This window comes from Streptopelia decaocto (genome assembly GCF_964273445.1).
Source record: "Streptopelia decaocto genome assembly, chromosome: 5".
In the NCBI taxonomy this organism is placed as follows: Eukaryota; Metazoa; Chordata; class Aves; order Columbiformes; family Columbidae; genus Streptopelia; species Streptopelia decaocto.
Window position 1 is genome coordinate 47,384,431 of NC_138659.1, and position 15,813 is coordinate 47,400,243.

Consider the following 15,813-nt stretch of genomic DNA (forward strand, 5'->3'; position numbering starts at 1 on the left):
AAAAATAATTGGGGCAGACTAAATCTTTACATTCAAAACAAGCATGTTTTGAATAGCGAAAATGCAAGAAGTGTTAGAGCTAAGGTGGTGGAATGACTCTCTCACTGGGATGTTGCTGAGCTTTCAAGGGAACCTCGACCAGGTATGACTGAAGTCTTAACATTGAGTCAGAGAATGAACGTGAAGCATCTGCTGTTGTCACTGAGTGGAATGTGCCTTCTCTGAAAACAAACCTTCTGAAGCTCTTTCATTGCTGGAGATGTTTAGGTTTTTTCTTAACTGTCCAGAGTGCAAATAACACTGATGAAATAACATACTGATCTGATGACCATAATAATTAACTTTACCTACTGAAGAGGCCTTGGCCTGTACGTGAGGTTCAAGGAGATTTGATAGGCAATGCATACAGGATGAGCAAATGAAAATAGTTTTGTAAATACGTGCTCTGTAGATGCTCTACAAGTTCTTGTTTTGTTTTATTTTGTTTTTCCTAGGTGTTTCTGAGTGCATCATCATGGGAATTCCAATGAATATTGGAACAGGACTCTTTAAACTGTTGCACAAAGCAGATAAAGAATCAACCCCTCCTAGGAGGCCTCTGGTATTTGATAATAATGAGTTTCATATTCCCCTTGTTACATAGCACTTGGGCATAATACTATAGCAAAACAAGAAATAGCAAGAAAACATCATTTAAGTTAAGAAACATGCTTGATCAGTTCTCTGTGTCTCAATAACTGTGAATTGGTAAGTGAAAGACCATCAAAAGAATTGTCCAATTGTTTACCACCTGTTAGTACAAACCTTGAATGGGGAGGCTTCTCTGCAGCAGAGAGTGGAAATTAAAGTGGATTTCAGCTGATATAATTTTCATTTTCATGTGCTAGAATTAGATCTTTGTGTTAACATTAATGTTAATCTGTGGAGGTTGTTATTAACTCAGTATGAGACACGTATATTCAGATTTTATTTAAAATAATAACCTGCAAAAGAGATCTGTGAGCTTGCACAGAGTACACGTGGAAATGGCCTTTCAACAGGAGCTGCCGGGGTCGGTCTAGCTCTTAAGAACAGAGACTTCAGAAAGCTAGAACTTAATTACTTTAAATACTTTTGCTATTAAAATTGTTTGAAATGTTTGCTCTTTGATTGCATTTTTCATTGTTTTTTCGTTTATGCCAAGTTATTATCCGGTAAATGGGTTTCCTCCCCAGAATTCTGCTCTGGGTTTTACCTACACGAAGCTGCAGATGGTAGAGCTGTTACTAAATTCTGAGGAGACTGTTACAAGAACATTACAAATTATAAATAGCTTTTCATATTATAGCAGCTGTTATACTGCTGGAATCTGTAATTTACAGCCATCTTAGTTTTGGGAAAGTTTCATGATGGAGCAAGGTCATATGAAAAACCTAGTTTTGTTTTAATATGTAAAGTAGAAATAGAAAGGAAGCTGTTTTCATGCATGGACATGAAATAACTGGAAAGTATTTTAGTCTTTAGCCCACTAGAGCAGTTTCAGAATGAATACACATTTTAAAATTGTTTTAGTGTAGTATGTTTAATTTTACTCTGGTGCTATGGAGGAGAAAGTATCTTAGTGTTTTCTAGTCAGCAGTGTTTGGATATTCACTGTACTCATAACATGGATCAAGGTTGGAGAGAAACAAAATAGAGAAAAAAGCTGAAGTTGTGCACTCATGAAGTAAAAGCAGGCTGCTGAATGAAAAAGCATTTCCAAATGAATGAGTTTGTGCTGCAGTTTGTCTTCATTTCATTCTTCATTCTTCTACATTCAGAGCATGTAAATCTGTTAAGTCTTAAAGTGCCACTGTGTCTGTTTTTAAAATCATCCTCCGTACAGAGAAGACGTGAATTGAAATTCAGCATAGCTGTTCTCAAATTATTTTGTATTTTCAATGTGATACTAAGACATACTTCTGCACAGATTTTGGCAGGGTGAAGATGAGAATGTAATGCATTTAGTATCTGCTCTAAAAGCCATATGTATTTGCTATCTCCCTTTTAACAATAGAAACTTCAGAATAAATTTAAGTTTTCTTTGTGATCTCAGTGAGATTGCCACTTACTGATTTGTCTGTACAGAAGTCCAGCTCAATTTCTCTTCTAAAGATGTAAGTTTAAGAGAGGGGCCAAGTGGAGAGAAAGCCCATAAACCTTTCCTGTGGATAAGTGCTTCATCTTATCATGGGAAATTCTACTGAAAGTACCTGGTGGTTTTGTGAATAAAGATTCTTCTGAAGGTGTGAATGGGTGGAGTTTGTATTGAAATGAGTAACCACCTTTTTTTTTTTTTTTTTTGGTAAATATAGTGAAATGCGGTTATTTAAATGATGGGTTTACTTTTGTATGTGTTAAAAGTATTCAGTAAATGACATCTGTTATCATTGTCCTTAATATGACAATAAAAAGAGGCAGAGATAAAGGAAATATAAACCCTTTGTTTGTTTATTGATGCATTATATTTGTGCATAATGAATGTATAGATGACCTAACCTCCATCTCCCTCATTTACTGAGACAGTTGAGAATTATTGAGCTTAAATCTCAGGTATTTATGGATGTAATAATGGATATAATGCAAAACCTATCATGCTTAAAGTAAACAGAAACATGTCTTGGCCTTCGAGCAGGCTATGCATTTCCTAAGGATTTCAGCCAAAATCAGATTGTTTACAAGAGCACTCCAAATTAGTAAGTATTGTTTGGGCTTTCTGTACAGTCAGTAAAAGAATTAGCTGTTGAATTTCACTCAGAAGCTGGTCTTTTTTAAGAGTCAGTTTTAATGACCACAGAAATGGAATTTTAGGCTATTTCCTAAAATTTACTTATTAATTTATATTTTCAAGAAATTGTTTCTGAAAAATTACTAGATAACAGTAGAAGCCCTATAAGAGAACATTCCAGACAGCCAACAGGTCTTCACGTGGAAAAGCATCACTGATTCATTTATGATGTGTCAGAATTATAGTAAAAACATTTGCGAGGTTAGTACTGAGATCTGTAGCTGTTGGGTGACAGGGACAATCGGGTGCTAAGAAGCACAGAAGAAGATCAGCTGGTGTGGGGACCGGGCAGATGGAGCAGCCCGGGCAGGCAGCGCTGCCGCAGCCGCTGATGTGCTGTTGGTACCAAGGGGTGGGCTGAGCAGAACCTGAGCACAGTGTAAGAGAAAGGGGAGAGGGCGATGAGAAATGCCATGGAGATCCTGAGGAAGGCTCTGCTTTCTGAGACTGCTGCAGGAAGGTTCGGTACGTGCTGCGAAATACATTTATGTGACAGCTGTGTGGACGGCAAGATGCAGCTGGGGACTCTGGAAGGACAAGCGGTGTGTCCTGGGTCTGCAGCCCTGGCTGTGGAGCTGCCAGGGCTGCCTGGGCAGCACGGTCAGCACCGTCAGCTTTCCTGGCTCGTGGCTGAAGTTCAGCTGGAGCGCTTTTGCAAGCCTGTATAATGTTATTCTACAATGTATATAGCCTACATAATTTTGAACAGTAGATATAGCCCTGACAGGATTATAATTTTTACAGATGAAGTTTATACTAATTAACAACCTGTGCTTAACCTTACATCTTTTGACAAATCACTGTTCTCTTCCTGTAGTATTTGTATTTGAAGGGAAGTGTACTTAAGGTGGAAGAAGCATGCAGGCAAAAGTTGTAGTTAAAATTAATTAGCAAACCAATAAGCAGAGAGCATTTTTAAAAAAAACCACACTTCATTTAAAAAAAAAGTAATAAAGTCTGTTCTGAGTATGTTTATCAGGATATTACTTTACACATGTCTCCTATCTGCAGAGATAAGAAAACAGAAGCACGTGCTATATAGGCTTTCTGTTGTGAGTATGGAAGCTGGGAATGAATCTAGATCTGTGCTGCTTTGGTCCATAATTTGAAGAAACCAAGTGTGGAGAGCTATTCCTTTTTTTTGCTTTATCTATGCTTAAAAAAAGAAAAAAAAGGAAAGCATACTAATACTGCATTTTACTGTCTTTTATAAATTAACTACGAGTAGGATAACATTTGGTTCCATCAGGACAAATACTGATGTCTGACCACAGGTCCCTGTTGCAGTGTAAGCTGAAGGAACCATGGCAACAGGTAATGCCTCAATTTTGTATCCCGGTGCTTGCAGGCAGGAGTGTCTTTGGAAACCCATAGCAAACAGGATAAAGATTTCCATAGTATCTGCATATTTGGCTGAATTCTTCCATGAGTGTAGCTGATGGATGCTTCATCTTCACAATGGTTAGCTAAAGCTGTGTATTCAGACCCAGAAAAGTATGTCAATAATAAAATATGTGGAAAAAGAAAAATCATAAGAAAAATTGACCAGTATTTTTTATAACGTCTGAGAACAGAAAAACTTCAGGGGATTAAATTAGAAAATGTGTTAATATTATAATGCACAAATATTTGGCAGGTTATTTGGATGTGGTTAGAGTATTGTATATAAATGTATTGTATTTATTTTGAGGAATAAAACACAGCAGCCATACTACTCTTGTATGTCAGTGCTTGTGAAAATAAGTTTTGCTGTAACTGCTAATATAAAAATTTTAAAACATTCTTTCTATAAAATTAGGTCATATCATCATCTTCCACTAGAGAGCAGCGTTTTGTTTTGGGAAAAGGGGTGTTTGGGTAGCAATTCTTTATTTTTCCATTAGAGATGTTTTCTGCAATATCAGAGCTGAAATACAACTACGAGAAGGAAGGTTACCTGTTAAAATCATACACATCAGGAAGGAGATTAAGGGAATTCATTTTCCTAAGAAGGAGAAAAGACTCCAGACATGCTTTTCCACAAATTAGTGAGGACTTGCTTATCTTTTGCCCCATCTGGCTTAAAAACCCACCCAACCGGGACGCAGTAGCACTTCAGTAGAAGGCTGTAGTCGTTCCCAATGAACACAGCGAGTTGCTTCTGGCAAGCAGGAGAAGGAGGGCGGCAGATCTGTGCTGTGAAAGGGGACGTGCCTTTTGTTGCAGCGTTTTCCATGCAGTGGTGATGGTTACAATCTGCGTTCATTCCCCGTGGTGAGCCCTGAAATACAGCTCCAAGAGCTGCTCTGAAGCGTGAAGTTCTGGCAGCTCGCTGGGCAGCATCTCTCATTCTTCAGCTGCTGCAGAAACCCAGAGCAAGGCTGTATTAAAAATACGTGAAGGTGATGCTGAGATATGCAAGAGACAGATGTTTAGGAGAAAATAATATGAAACAGGTGGTCTTCCCTGTGTACAGCCAACTGAGAACAGCAAGATTTAGAAGGATGACTTCTACCTTGATGTCTGAAAGCTACAGGGATGCCTGTAGCTTTGTTGGTTCCCATCAGACGTATAACCCAATTTGCAGCGGTCTTTTGAGCAAGAGCTTAGTATTGACTGGCTGCATTTAGGGGTTTGGTTGGCCTTGAGCTTCTTTGAATACAGCGTTGGCTTAACCACCACAGTTTCTTCTAGTTGTATGTAAAGCTGCTGTGTGCATCAGATGGTAAAAGAGTCTGACTTGTGAGTCCCAAGCCCGCAAGATCAGGAATAACTGCATGTTCCTTCTGGAAGCAGTGATGGTATGTGTGGCTGACGCTGCACAGGAATGTGGTGGTTTCTGCAGGTGCCGAAAAAAGGGGGAAGAAAGCTGAAAAGACAGAGCAGGCAAAGATAAGCAAGGGGATATAGAAGCAGAGTGGAAGTATATATCTATTTGAAGGGGCAACAGAAAAGTGCCGGCTTGATAAAGTGACACACAGATACTTGTAATCTCTACAAGGAGACCCAGTAAAGTGATGGAAATAGGTGGAAAAAGGTGTGTTCCTGAGAACTAAGATTTTGTACTGGAGATTACTGTCACTGGCTGTGACAAGTGACGGTTAAATTATCATTCATTCATTAGATGACTATGAATAATGAGTAATAATTCTGAATTATTTTCTTCAGTTATTGTATCTGTTTGGTTATAATACTCAAACAACTATGCACAGTTATAGCTCCTTAACTACAGTGATATGCTACAGTTTAGTGTAAAAACTGCTGTGCATGTTGGGTTCTGGTACAGTCCATATGGAAGATCATATCTAAAATTCGGGGGCAAATAAGAATCTGTCCTTTAGTGTTGATACCTGCAGTTAGATCAGAAGCACTCCTGGAAAATCATTATCTTAGGAGTTTTTAATAATATGTACATCCTGCTACTGGGCCAAGATACAGAAATTACATTTTAGTCCATGGATAAAAGAGGACATGCGGGTGCCTCTGTAACTGGGGCTTTCATGGCCCACAGAAAGCTGAGGTACCCCACGGGATTTCATACCAAGTTCTTTCTCCTCCTTGATGGCTGTGGCCAGAAATGAAGCTGTTGCGAAAGCAGCAGGTATCTGGATTATTAACCACAGGCATTTTGTTCTCCTTTTTGTGAAAGTGGCTGTTGGTTAGCCAGCCTTTCAATACGTAGGGCAATTCTATCTGCATGCACCAGTATAAAATGCTAAATTGCACAGATTTTTAAAAGCAAAGTAAAGAAAATAAAGTGTCAATAAAAGCACAATCAATAGTGAGACTATGCCAGTAAACATTAGGAATCCCAGAAAATGCTGGAATTAGGTTTGAGACTTAAAAATTATTTGAATTGATTTATTATTCAGGGTTTGTTGGTTTCTGAGAATAATTGGTTAGCAGTGTGGTGTGATTCATCCCGGTTTTTAATCATGTGATATTATTTTTCTTCTGTTACTTCATACAGGAGTTGCTTCTTAAAGTCCCCTCTTCTACAGAATGAAGGCTGAGCAATGCACAGCCACAGGTGGGGGATCCTTTCACAGCATCTCTGTTGTAAACTGCTGATTGTTTCTGGAGGGACAAGGATGGCCTTGGCCATGTCATGGTGCAGGCTGGAAGCACCAGCAGCGGTGCTGGTTGCCTCATTGTTGAAGGGCACAGTGGGCAGGGGATCTCCTTCATGCACACCCTGGATGACACACTCTTTACCCTGACCCCTGCACTTTTCCAGTGCAATGATGCTAAAATGTTTGCTGGATGAGTAGGTACTTTGACAAGACCACACAACAACTCATTCCCTTTCCCATATGCCATTCTTCCAGATTTTCAGCTCATGCAGACATTTTCCAGTTATATCGAGGGCTTCCTCTGAACTTCCATTTTTAAGAAGATATTTAGTCCTTCTGACTTAATGCCACTGCTGTGCATTTTCTAGCTCCCCTTTACGTTTGTTTCTTTCTCCTTGTCCTCCTCAAACAGATTCCTCCCTTCTGGGCCCACAGTGACTGTCACTGCTGGTGACACCGCTTCCCTGCGGCACGGCTGTGTCAACCATACTGTGCCACCGGCTGCCTTCAGCTCAGCCAGGCAAGGGCACTGTGAGCTTTGCCTGGAGGGTGATTCAGCCACTCAAGGAAAAAAACCTCCTCGGCACATCTGGATGTGGAAATTTACTGCCATCAAAACTACAATTACAGTCAAATAACTTTGGAAAAAAAGACCTTATTATATAAGGGAATGTATTCGTACTCTAAGCTGAAATGAAAGGCATCTCTGCTTCGTGTGGCTGTTTGTCAGCACTGAGAACTGTAGTCGGCTGTTTAATTTCTCTTTATCCTGGTGCTGGTCCTTCCCTCTTAACCTGACAGTGCTGTTTCCCTTGCTTCTGTTTGCATGTATTCTGTTGAGAGCAAAAACAAGGAGAAGCAATGATCAGCACAGCAGCTGGCACATGTAGAATCAGTTAATTGTTGCTGCCACCAACTTGTGTGACCTGGGGAAATCTTTAGGCTTTCTGTATTTTAGATTCAGTCTATTAAAGACTATTAAACCATAATAGTGTCTCGGCAGCAACGTGTTGTGAGAGGAGATAACAGAATCATCTGTGTGAGGGAAGGGACTGTGCTTGTGAAAACTTACATGCTATACAGAAGACTTAGTAAAGGGCATATACCTTCTTAGGTTTTTATTGCCAGGATGTGTGGATTAAATAATATGATTAGCATCTGCTGTGTATAGTTCTTCTTATTCTTTCATTTTCCAGAGAAAGCAGAAAAAGGCTACAAGTTGCTCTTCTTAAGTCACCTGCAAGACAGACGCTGACTTCTGCAGGGACAGGAGAGGGGGTGACGCAGTGGAGCTCTGTGCTGCCATTAGTATTCTGGAGGGGGAGAGCGGCAGCTCTGAATACGAGTTAAAGGGAAAAATTCTAATAGTACAAATAGCCCATAGTAAAAAGGATAATATTTGGCTTGCCTTGCTGATGAAGTGTATTAATCCTTCATGGAATATCCCTAGCAGACTTGGAGAGATTTTATTTCAGTTATTCCTTTGCACAGTATTTTTATTACCACATCGGGGCTTAATCCAAGTCCCTTGGAAACCAATTAGAGAACTGCAACTCGGCAGAACTGGATGAGCTTTGATACATGCATTATATTAAATATTTCTATCCATCAAATTCCCTCCAGTTAATGCATCTTTATACATTTCAAACAGTTGCACAACACTTCTCTGAACATCATGGCTGCAGACTTGATCCAGGAAGAATCATTTTAATCCAAATCCTTTGTAAGGCTTCCATGCTGCTCAGGACTTTCTCAGATGTTTGTTCTTATTCTGGGTCATGCTGTTTGCTCTATGTTCTTTTCCATTTATTATCAAGATGGGATTTTTCATATGTTTTGGGAGTTCTTTTGTTTGTTGCCCAATTCTGACAAATCTTGGCATTTATAACAACTTAAGTTTTAAGTTACTTTTGTGGCATTTTTCTTTGAAAAATACTAGTCAACGTGAACTGTTGAATTTTTAATTTTTACTTTTGTGTTATGAGGGGAAAAATACAGATGTGCTGAAGATTTGTAACTCAGTCTAAACTGGATGACCAAACCTCGTGGAAGCTGGTAATGCAGCTGCCACTGTGCCAAGCTGAGACATTATTTCATTCTGGAAGTCTCTGACAGCTTTCCCATCCCTGCCAAGGCATGTAGACTGGTGCAGAGGCTGTGTTCCTTCTACCTTCTAAAATGGAGTGTGATTTAGGAGTTCCTTCATTTCACGTTAGTTACTGTTTTCAGAACTGATTTTAGTTAAGTCCAGTATTTTTGTAATGCTAAACACCCCTCAGTCTTTATTTGCATCTTGGTCACAGTCTGTTTCACCTGAGCAAATTGACTAGATGAAGTTGTACAAGGGTTTCTTTTTGACTTTATTCTCACTGCAATCCCAGTCTCATTCTTACCTCCTAAAAAAATAATTTTCTCCTCCCACGCAAGGAATATCCTGAAATGTTAAAAGTAAAAATTTCTTCTCAAATCACAAACATGTGGAATTTATGTCGTATTTATGTAAACAGACATCAACGTATCACTGTCAAATAGCAGTTAAAACCTTAGCTATGGTTATGACACATGCGGTCTCCTTAAAGACCAGCATATTTTTCAACCTCCTGACCATCTACATTTGTCTGGTTTTCACAAAGACTATAAAACTGTACACAATTAATGGAAGCACACTAGAACTGCTTTCCCACTTCATAAAGCAGATGAATTCAGAATGCTAGAGCCTTTCGTGATGAAGCCAAATAGCTTTTGTTGGACTTGGGTGATGTTCCCCTCGGGCTGGATGCTCGCCACAGTCCTGCTCATCTGCTTCCATGTATGATAAGCTTTTGGAGTCAAACCAAATCTGAGTATTGGTCTAATCCAATATGCAGATACTCTGGGTACTGTTTTTTTCAGGACCTAGACTGCCATTTCTGCTCCTCCTTTAGCTTAAACATTACAAAACTGGTGAGCTGTGGGACCAGCTCTTCAGGCGTGTGTGACACGAGAGGTGTTGCACTGGATCTAGAGAAACACGGAGAACCACAGTTGCGTGCACACCTGTCTGTTTCCGCATGGAGCTCTCCGGGCTCGGAGTAGAGATATCTGAACTGCCCTGCAGCTTTCAAGAATTATTGGCTTCTATTTAGCATCAAGAGCCTTTTTCTTCAAGTCCAGCTGTCCCACGATCAAAGTGCTGCCCCATGCTGACCATCTGTAAACGAGTGCTGCCTCTGAGTCTTTCTAAAGCTCTGCTGTCATTTCTGCCTGCTAGGCTTGATGAGATGTTTTTTTGCTCTTTCTATACCCATCATGCTAATGTCTGACAGGAATTACATTCTATCAAAACAACTTCCCTTTCTCTCTGGCTGCATTTCTTTTAACATACCAAATTTTCTAATGCTAGAATAAAATGTGTATGTTTTGGGAGGCAATGAGCAAGACCCAAGCCATTTTAAATCAATGGGAGGATCAGTGTTACCCGCACAGAGTCTTGGATCAAGTCTTAGGTCCTTTCAGCCACTTGAAGATCCTCAAAAACTTAGCTTGTAACTAAGATTTATTCAACTCCAACCCTTGCATGCCAGGGAGCAGTGGAACAACTTGCTATTAAAAGTAGATGTATAATTCTTAGCAGATCTGAGGCTTCAAATATGAAATGGAATACGAGAAAATACCCTTCCTTATTCAAGAGCCTTTACATACAAATACAGTTTGAAAATGCTCATTGCTGACAGGAAAACAAGGAAGATGCTGAAACCGTGCCGAGACTTACCCTAGAGTCCTTACTGCTACATTTGTCTACCTCCTTCATCTGCAGTTTGGGTTTTCTTTTTATGAATTCTCAGCTTGTGCATGTCTTGATTATAGAAGTTACCCAGGGATGTTCTGGGCATCCATTTGCATTTACCTCCCCATTAGTGCTAAAAGAAGCAAAAGCAAATGATTGGTGTGAACAGCCTCTCTTGGCTTGACTTAAAAACTGACCTAGAAACGAAACCAATAACAAACTGCAAGTAACAGCTTTTAAAAGGGGCTGTTTAACATCTGCTCGCTTAGAGAACGTAACCACATCACAAGTCAGCCCAGTCTCCCAAAGAAAATTAAATTGCTCCCCAGTTCCGTTCTAAACAGATGGTGCTTGAGAGGTGCATGCAGGGCGCCTTCCCTCTGTCTGCTGAGAACCTCACAGCCCTGTGGGATCACCACTAATGTGCCTCTGTAGTACTGCAGGTCTTCCTTTGCTGTCTGTTTTTGGAAGGAGTTGTCTGAGAAACAGAAGTGATTGTGTTTATTCACAGCTGCCGGAGGAGCCATTTACCTCCCCTTTCCTTCTCCTCCCCCAAACAAACCAACCAACCCTTTGTGCCAGGTATTCCACCCTAGAGGAGCACCTATTCTTCCTTTTTTAACAGGCAAATCTTTAGTTCCTTGAGTAAAACTTTTCTTTTTTTTTTTTTTTTAATTTGCTTTTTCCACAGCCCATGGAAATTTAAAACCTTCAGCAGACAGGGTGTTTTCTTTGTATTGGACCTGAGTGAAGAAACTGTCTAATCTTCTTCATTCTAATTTGAATTACCAGTTTAGCTCCTGCCTAGAGTGTGAATAGGCCAAAATAATTATAACCTGAAAACCACCTAGTGCAGTGCAAGATGAAATGACCAACTGGTTTTAAGGTTACAAAAAGAAAGAAAAAAAGGCAGGCAGCAATATAATCCTCTGGTCTGCTTTCCTTCATACGGTATGTCATAAGAGCTCATTTAAGAAAGAGCTAAACCATTTCCTGGAGTTCACGGTTACACATTTTTAGGAAGACAAATGATCCTTGTGCTTCTGTGAGAGTCCGGCAGCAGCTCCCTCGGCCCACAGCTCCAGCAGCAGCTCTGAGCACCTCAGGATTTATGGGCACAGCCCATTTCTGGAGGCCACACTGCCAGGTGAAATATTTCGCCTGGGCAGCACTGAGATCGCTCACATTATGTTTGGGGTTTTTTTTCCTCTTTATGGGCAAATGGGATGTGATCTGATGGACAATGAGACCAGCATCTTCCTATCCTGAAAATGCTAATTGTCTATAAGCTATATCAAACTGAAACAATAAACTTCTGTCGAGAACTACTCAGCTGTTAGTATTTCATGTAATACCTATTACAAAATGTCAGTTGTGTTTACTTCCTATCTAGACAGTTCTAATCCTAACTTGATATCTCCTGTATTTTTGATATACCTGTCTAGGAGATTATATGATCTTCCTCCCCAGGATGGACACAGTGTCGTCAGCTTCCATTAACTTACTGTAAATCTCTCAATATTTTTCTCTAAACCCTTAGTTTCTTGAATCATGTGATTACGTGAGAAGCTTAGCTTTCATTACAAAACCATTTCTAGCACACATGGCTGCCAATGAATCTTGAAGACCTGTATCCTCAGGGCTCCAAAACCAAAAAACAAATAAAATGTCTCCCATGTACTTAAAAACAATAGAAAAAAGCCTCCTAATCCTAAAGAAAATCCTCTACTTTTGGCCATTGGAATTTCCGACTGGTTCAGATTAATGACACTGAGGAGAGGATTTAACAGTAAAACTACAGCAGCAAAGCTGCTGCTGTGACTCGGGCAGCAGTCGGCAGGTGGATGCGGAGAAGGAGGACGTATTTGACAAGGCAGGTGTTTTTTACACAGAAGACTATCATCCTATAAAAAGTCCTATTAAAATGAGTAGAAGTGATCTGTTTTAGAACCCAGATGTTTCTAAAGTGTGCCTTATCAGAACACACCAAGCTAAAATAATACAGTAGTATCACTCCATATGTGGATGACCGATGTAGAATACAAATCTCATAATCTAACAGCTTTTGGAAGCAAAGATGTTGTGAGATAGAACAGTCACTGGGCACAATCCCTGCCATTGCATGTGCAACATGTTATACTATCTTACTGAAATGAATCTTGAAAACAGGTTTCCCTTCCCTTCCCTTCCCTTCCCTTCCCTTCCCTTCCCTTCCCTTCCCTTCCCTTCCCTTCCCTTCCCTTCCCTTCCCTTCCCTTCCCTTCCCTTCCCTTCCCTTCCCTTCCCTTCCCTTCCCTTCCCTTCCCTATCCTTCCCTTCCCTTCCCTTCCCTTCCCTTCCCTTCCCTTCCCTTCCCTTCCCTTCCCTTCCCTTCCCTTCCCTTCCCTTCCCTTCCCTTCCCTTCCCTTCCCTTCCCTTCCCTTCCCTTCCCTTCCCTTCTTTTTCTCCTCTTCCCCTTTCCTGCTTGATTGTCATGATGTTCACAGTCTTCTCAGTTTCGTCCTGAAGTTCTCTGATCTGTATGGAAGGTATATTTTACAGTGAGAACTACGTGCTAGATTATGTGAATTTGAATCTCTTTTTAGATTCCAGTGTGAATGTATGACACAACATAGTATTTCAGGCAAAGTGCTGAGTTTGCATACACAAGCATTATGATTATTGCATAATAAAAAGGTATATTGACAGTTATGGGAACAAAATATTGTACTAAAGGTTGCATTTTTCTTCCACTGCTCTTGACTCTGATCTTAGTATTTTCAAAGGCTTGCATCTTAAACCTAGAGAAGGAGATGTTTCAGAGGCACATATACCAAGCAGCTACTCAAACTGATTTTTCAAATTCCAGTTTCTGCTTTTGAAAATCATCCCCAAGGTCTGATGCCGTCTTCAGCCTTGTGTATTTTATCAGTATTTGAAAGACTTCATTTCTGCATGGCAACACTAGTGTTTCTCATTTTCTTCCTGAAAAGAGGATACAAAATTGAATAAAAATAAAAATAACCCCCGATTTCTGCCTCCATGTCCCCATCCTGTTCCCCAAACGTTTCTCAAGCTTCCTATGCATAGGTATTGCTAGCCTGATATGCTCTCTCAAAAAATCAGTGTTGTGTATTTTTTTCTAATGCCCAAAGCATACAGCCACAGGAGCTTAATTTCCAAATCTTAATTAAAAAAAAAAAAAAAAAAAAAAAGAAGCAAGATTTGGAAAGCTTTTCCAAAGCTTAGAAAAAACTACTTAGCTGCTTCTTCTGCTAACCTGTCAAGCTGTGGTTTGAATCCAATTTTACACAAGTACCCATGACATCCTGTGTCAGGGCTCCATATTTAATTACATTTTTTAACTCCTTCCTTTTATTTGGTTTAAACAAACAAACAAAAAAACTGTCTTCCTTTTGATACTCTGATAAACACCTGTTTGATTCTTGCATATTCAGTGCAAACTGTAGACTTTGTTTCACTTCAGGGATCTGTCTTAGATTAACTTAGATTTTAGTTCTGAAAATTTATTCCACAGATACATTCTTTTATTTTTTTCCGAAAACTTGGCAGGGGAACCAGAGGATTTTGCCTATTATTTTTTTCTTTTGGCAAAGGAAGGAAGGAATTAATTGAAAATAAAATTGCTTCTTATTTTGGCAGTAGGGTTGTCCATTCTGGGGCACTGTAACGACCTGAATTTTGGTAACTTCATAAACCTGTGTTATAATGAATATGCATATGTTTCACAGTTTCAGCCTTCAAAGATGATCTGTATACCTAAGTCTTATGAAGACTGCAGCTGCTGAGGAGGGAGCCAAGCAATTGAGGTAACAGTAAAGTCCCTCTCTTACACAGGCAATTGCCTGTCTGGGGACCCACGGATGAGAGAAATGTATCTGAATTTGTCTGAGAGCAAATGAAACTCACCATTTCTGAGAACAATGGAGTGTAAGAGAGTCAGAGATGATGGAAAGATGGTAACCGCACTACCAGAAAGAAAGAAACTGATACGACAGGGATTCACCTGGCACTATCTGAACAACTCTGACGGGAGATGTGGATCCACAAGCAAAAGGCGAGGCGGGCGCTGCAGGATGAGCAGAGCCCTGTTTTATTTGGAAGCAAGGGCAAAGGACTAAGACACACATTTGGGAAAGGCAGGAGTAAATGGAGTCCAGAGCAAACACTTGCCAAGGCACACCTCTCTCCAGACTTTGGAAGGGGTCTGGCGATCCCCGCGCCCTGCCCTGCCCAAACGGTGCTGTTCATGTGTTCTGCAGCCACTGGCCATGAGCACGTACCTAACCGAGTGCTGAGTCAGGCAGAGGATGAAAACTGAGATTGTTCTTCAGTATTTCAAGTAGCAGAGGACTGTTGCATAGATCTAATGTATGGCTCTTATCATAATGGCCCATGATGAAATTTGGTGTTTTGTTTCCTGTTCTTACCAGGAAACTATATAAGCACACACATACACAATGAAACGTTATTGTTAAAGGACTGCTGGGATTAGAAGGTCTTAAAAAATAGGAAACACTCAAGTAATTTGTGAAATCTTTATTCAGTCTTCTGTGCCTTTGCCTTACAAAACACTTCCATTGCACAATCAGTTGCCCCTGGTTCTGCTCTGGGCACAGAGGGCAATGCCTTGGCATGGGCTGCGAGCTCCGGCTGTGCACCAGGTGACAAGGGGCAGGGCTTATGTCTTACTGGTAGCTTTTCACTCTGTCCTGTTTCAGCTTTGTTTTGCTGAGTTGAAGACAACAATTAATGCATACTGCTGTTAACTAGTATTTCTTGAATGTACGATTACTTTACTGGCTAAACTTTTCCCAACTTATTGGAGAGAAACAGGCAGATTTTCTGAAGAATTTAAATAGTCTAGAAAGAGCAAAGTTTACAGGAATTTACAACATTAGTCATTGGCCAACAAAGCTCTGTATATTTTGTCTAGTAAAGAAAGTTGCTAAGAAGAATGGATGCAAAATTAGAAGAAATGAATCTAAAAGAGCATAAGTAACAATGGACCAAATGTGAAAAACTTGTTTCAAAATCATGCCATACTTTCAAATATTGTTTTAAATAATGAATTTTAAGGTTGAGAAAAATCCCTAGGTCCCTTTATTCCGTATCTGTCTCCACTAATAGCAGCAGAATGGATACCATGATTATGCACATAACCCAAGGCTGTTTTCACATACAAGAGA

The 15,813-nt window shown here is 40.1% G+C and overlaps 1 protein-coding gene across 2 annotated transcripts in view; it reads left to right on the plus strand.

Annotated features, from left to right (window-relative positions):
* POLR3A (RNA polymerase III subunit A) overlaps positions 1-2,267 on the plus strand; it is a 34,854-nt gene extending 32,587 nt beyond the window's left edge. For both annotated transcript variants that reach the window (XM_082053738.1, XM_082053739.1), the window contains one exon: positions 495-2,267. In XM_082053738.1, the coding sequence (XP_081909864.1) occupies positions 495-643 (149 nt within the window). In that variant the 3' untranslated portion in view covers positions 644-2,267. The remainder of the gene's footprint in view (positions 1-494) is intronic.
* Positions 2,268-15,813: the final 13,546 nt, after the last annotated feature.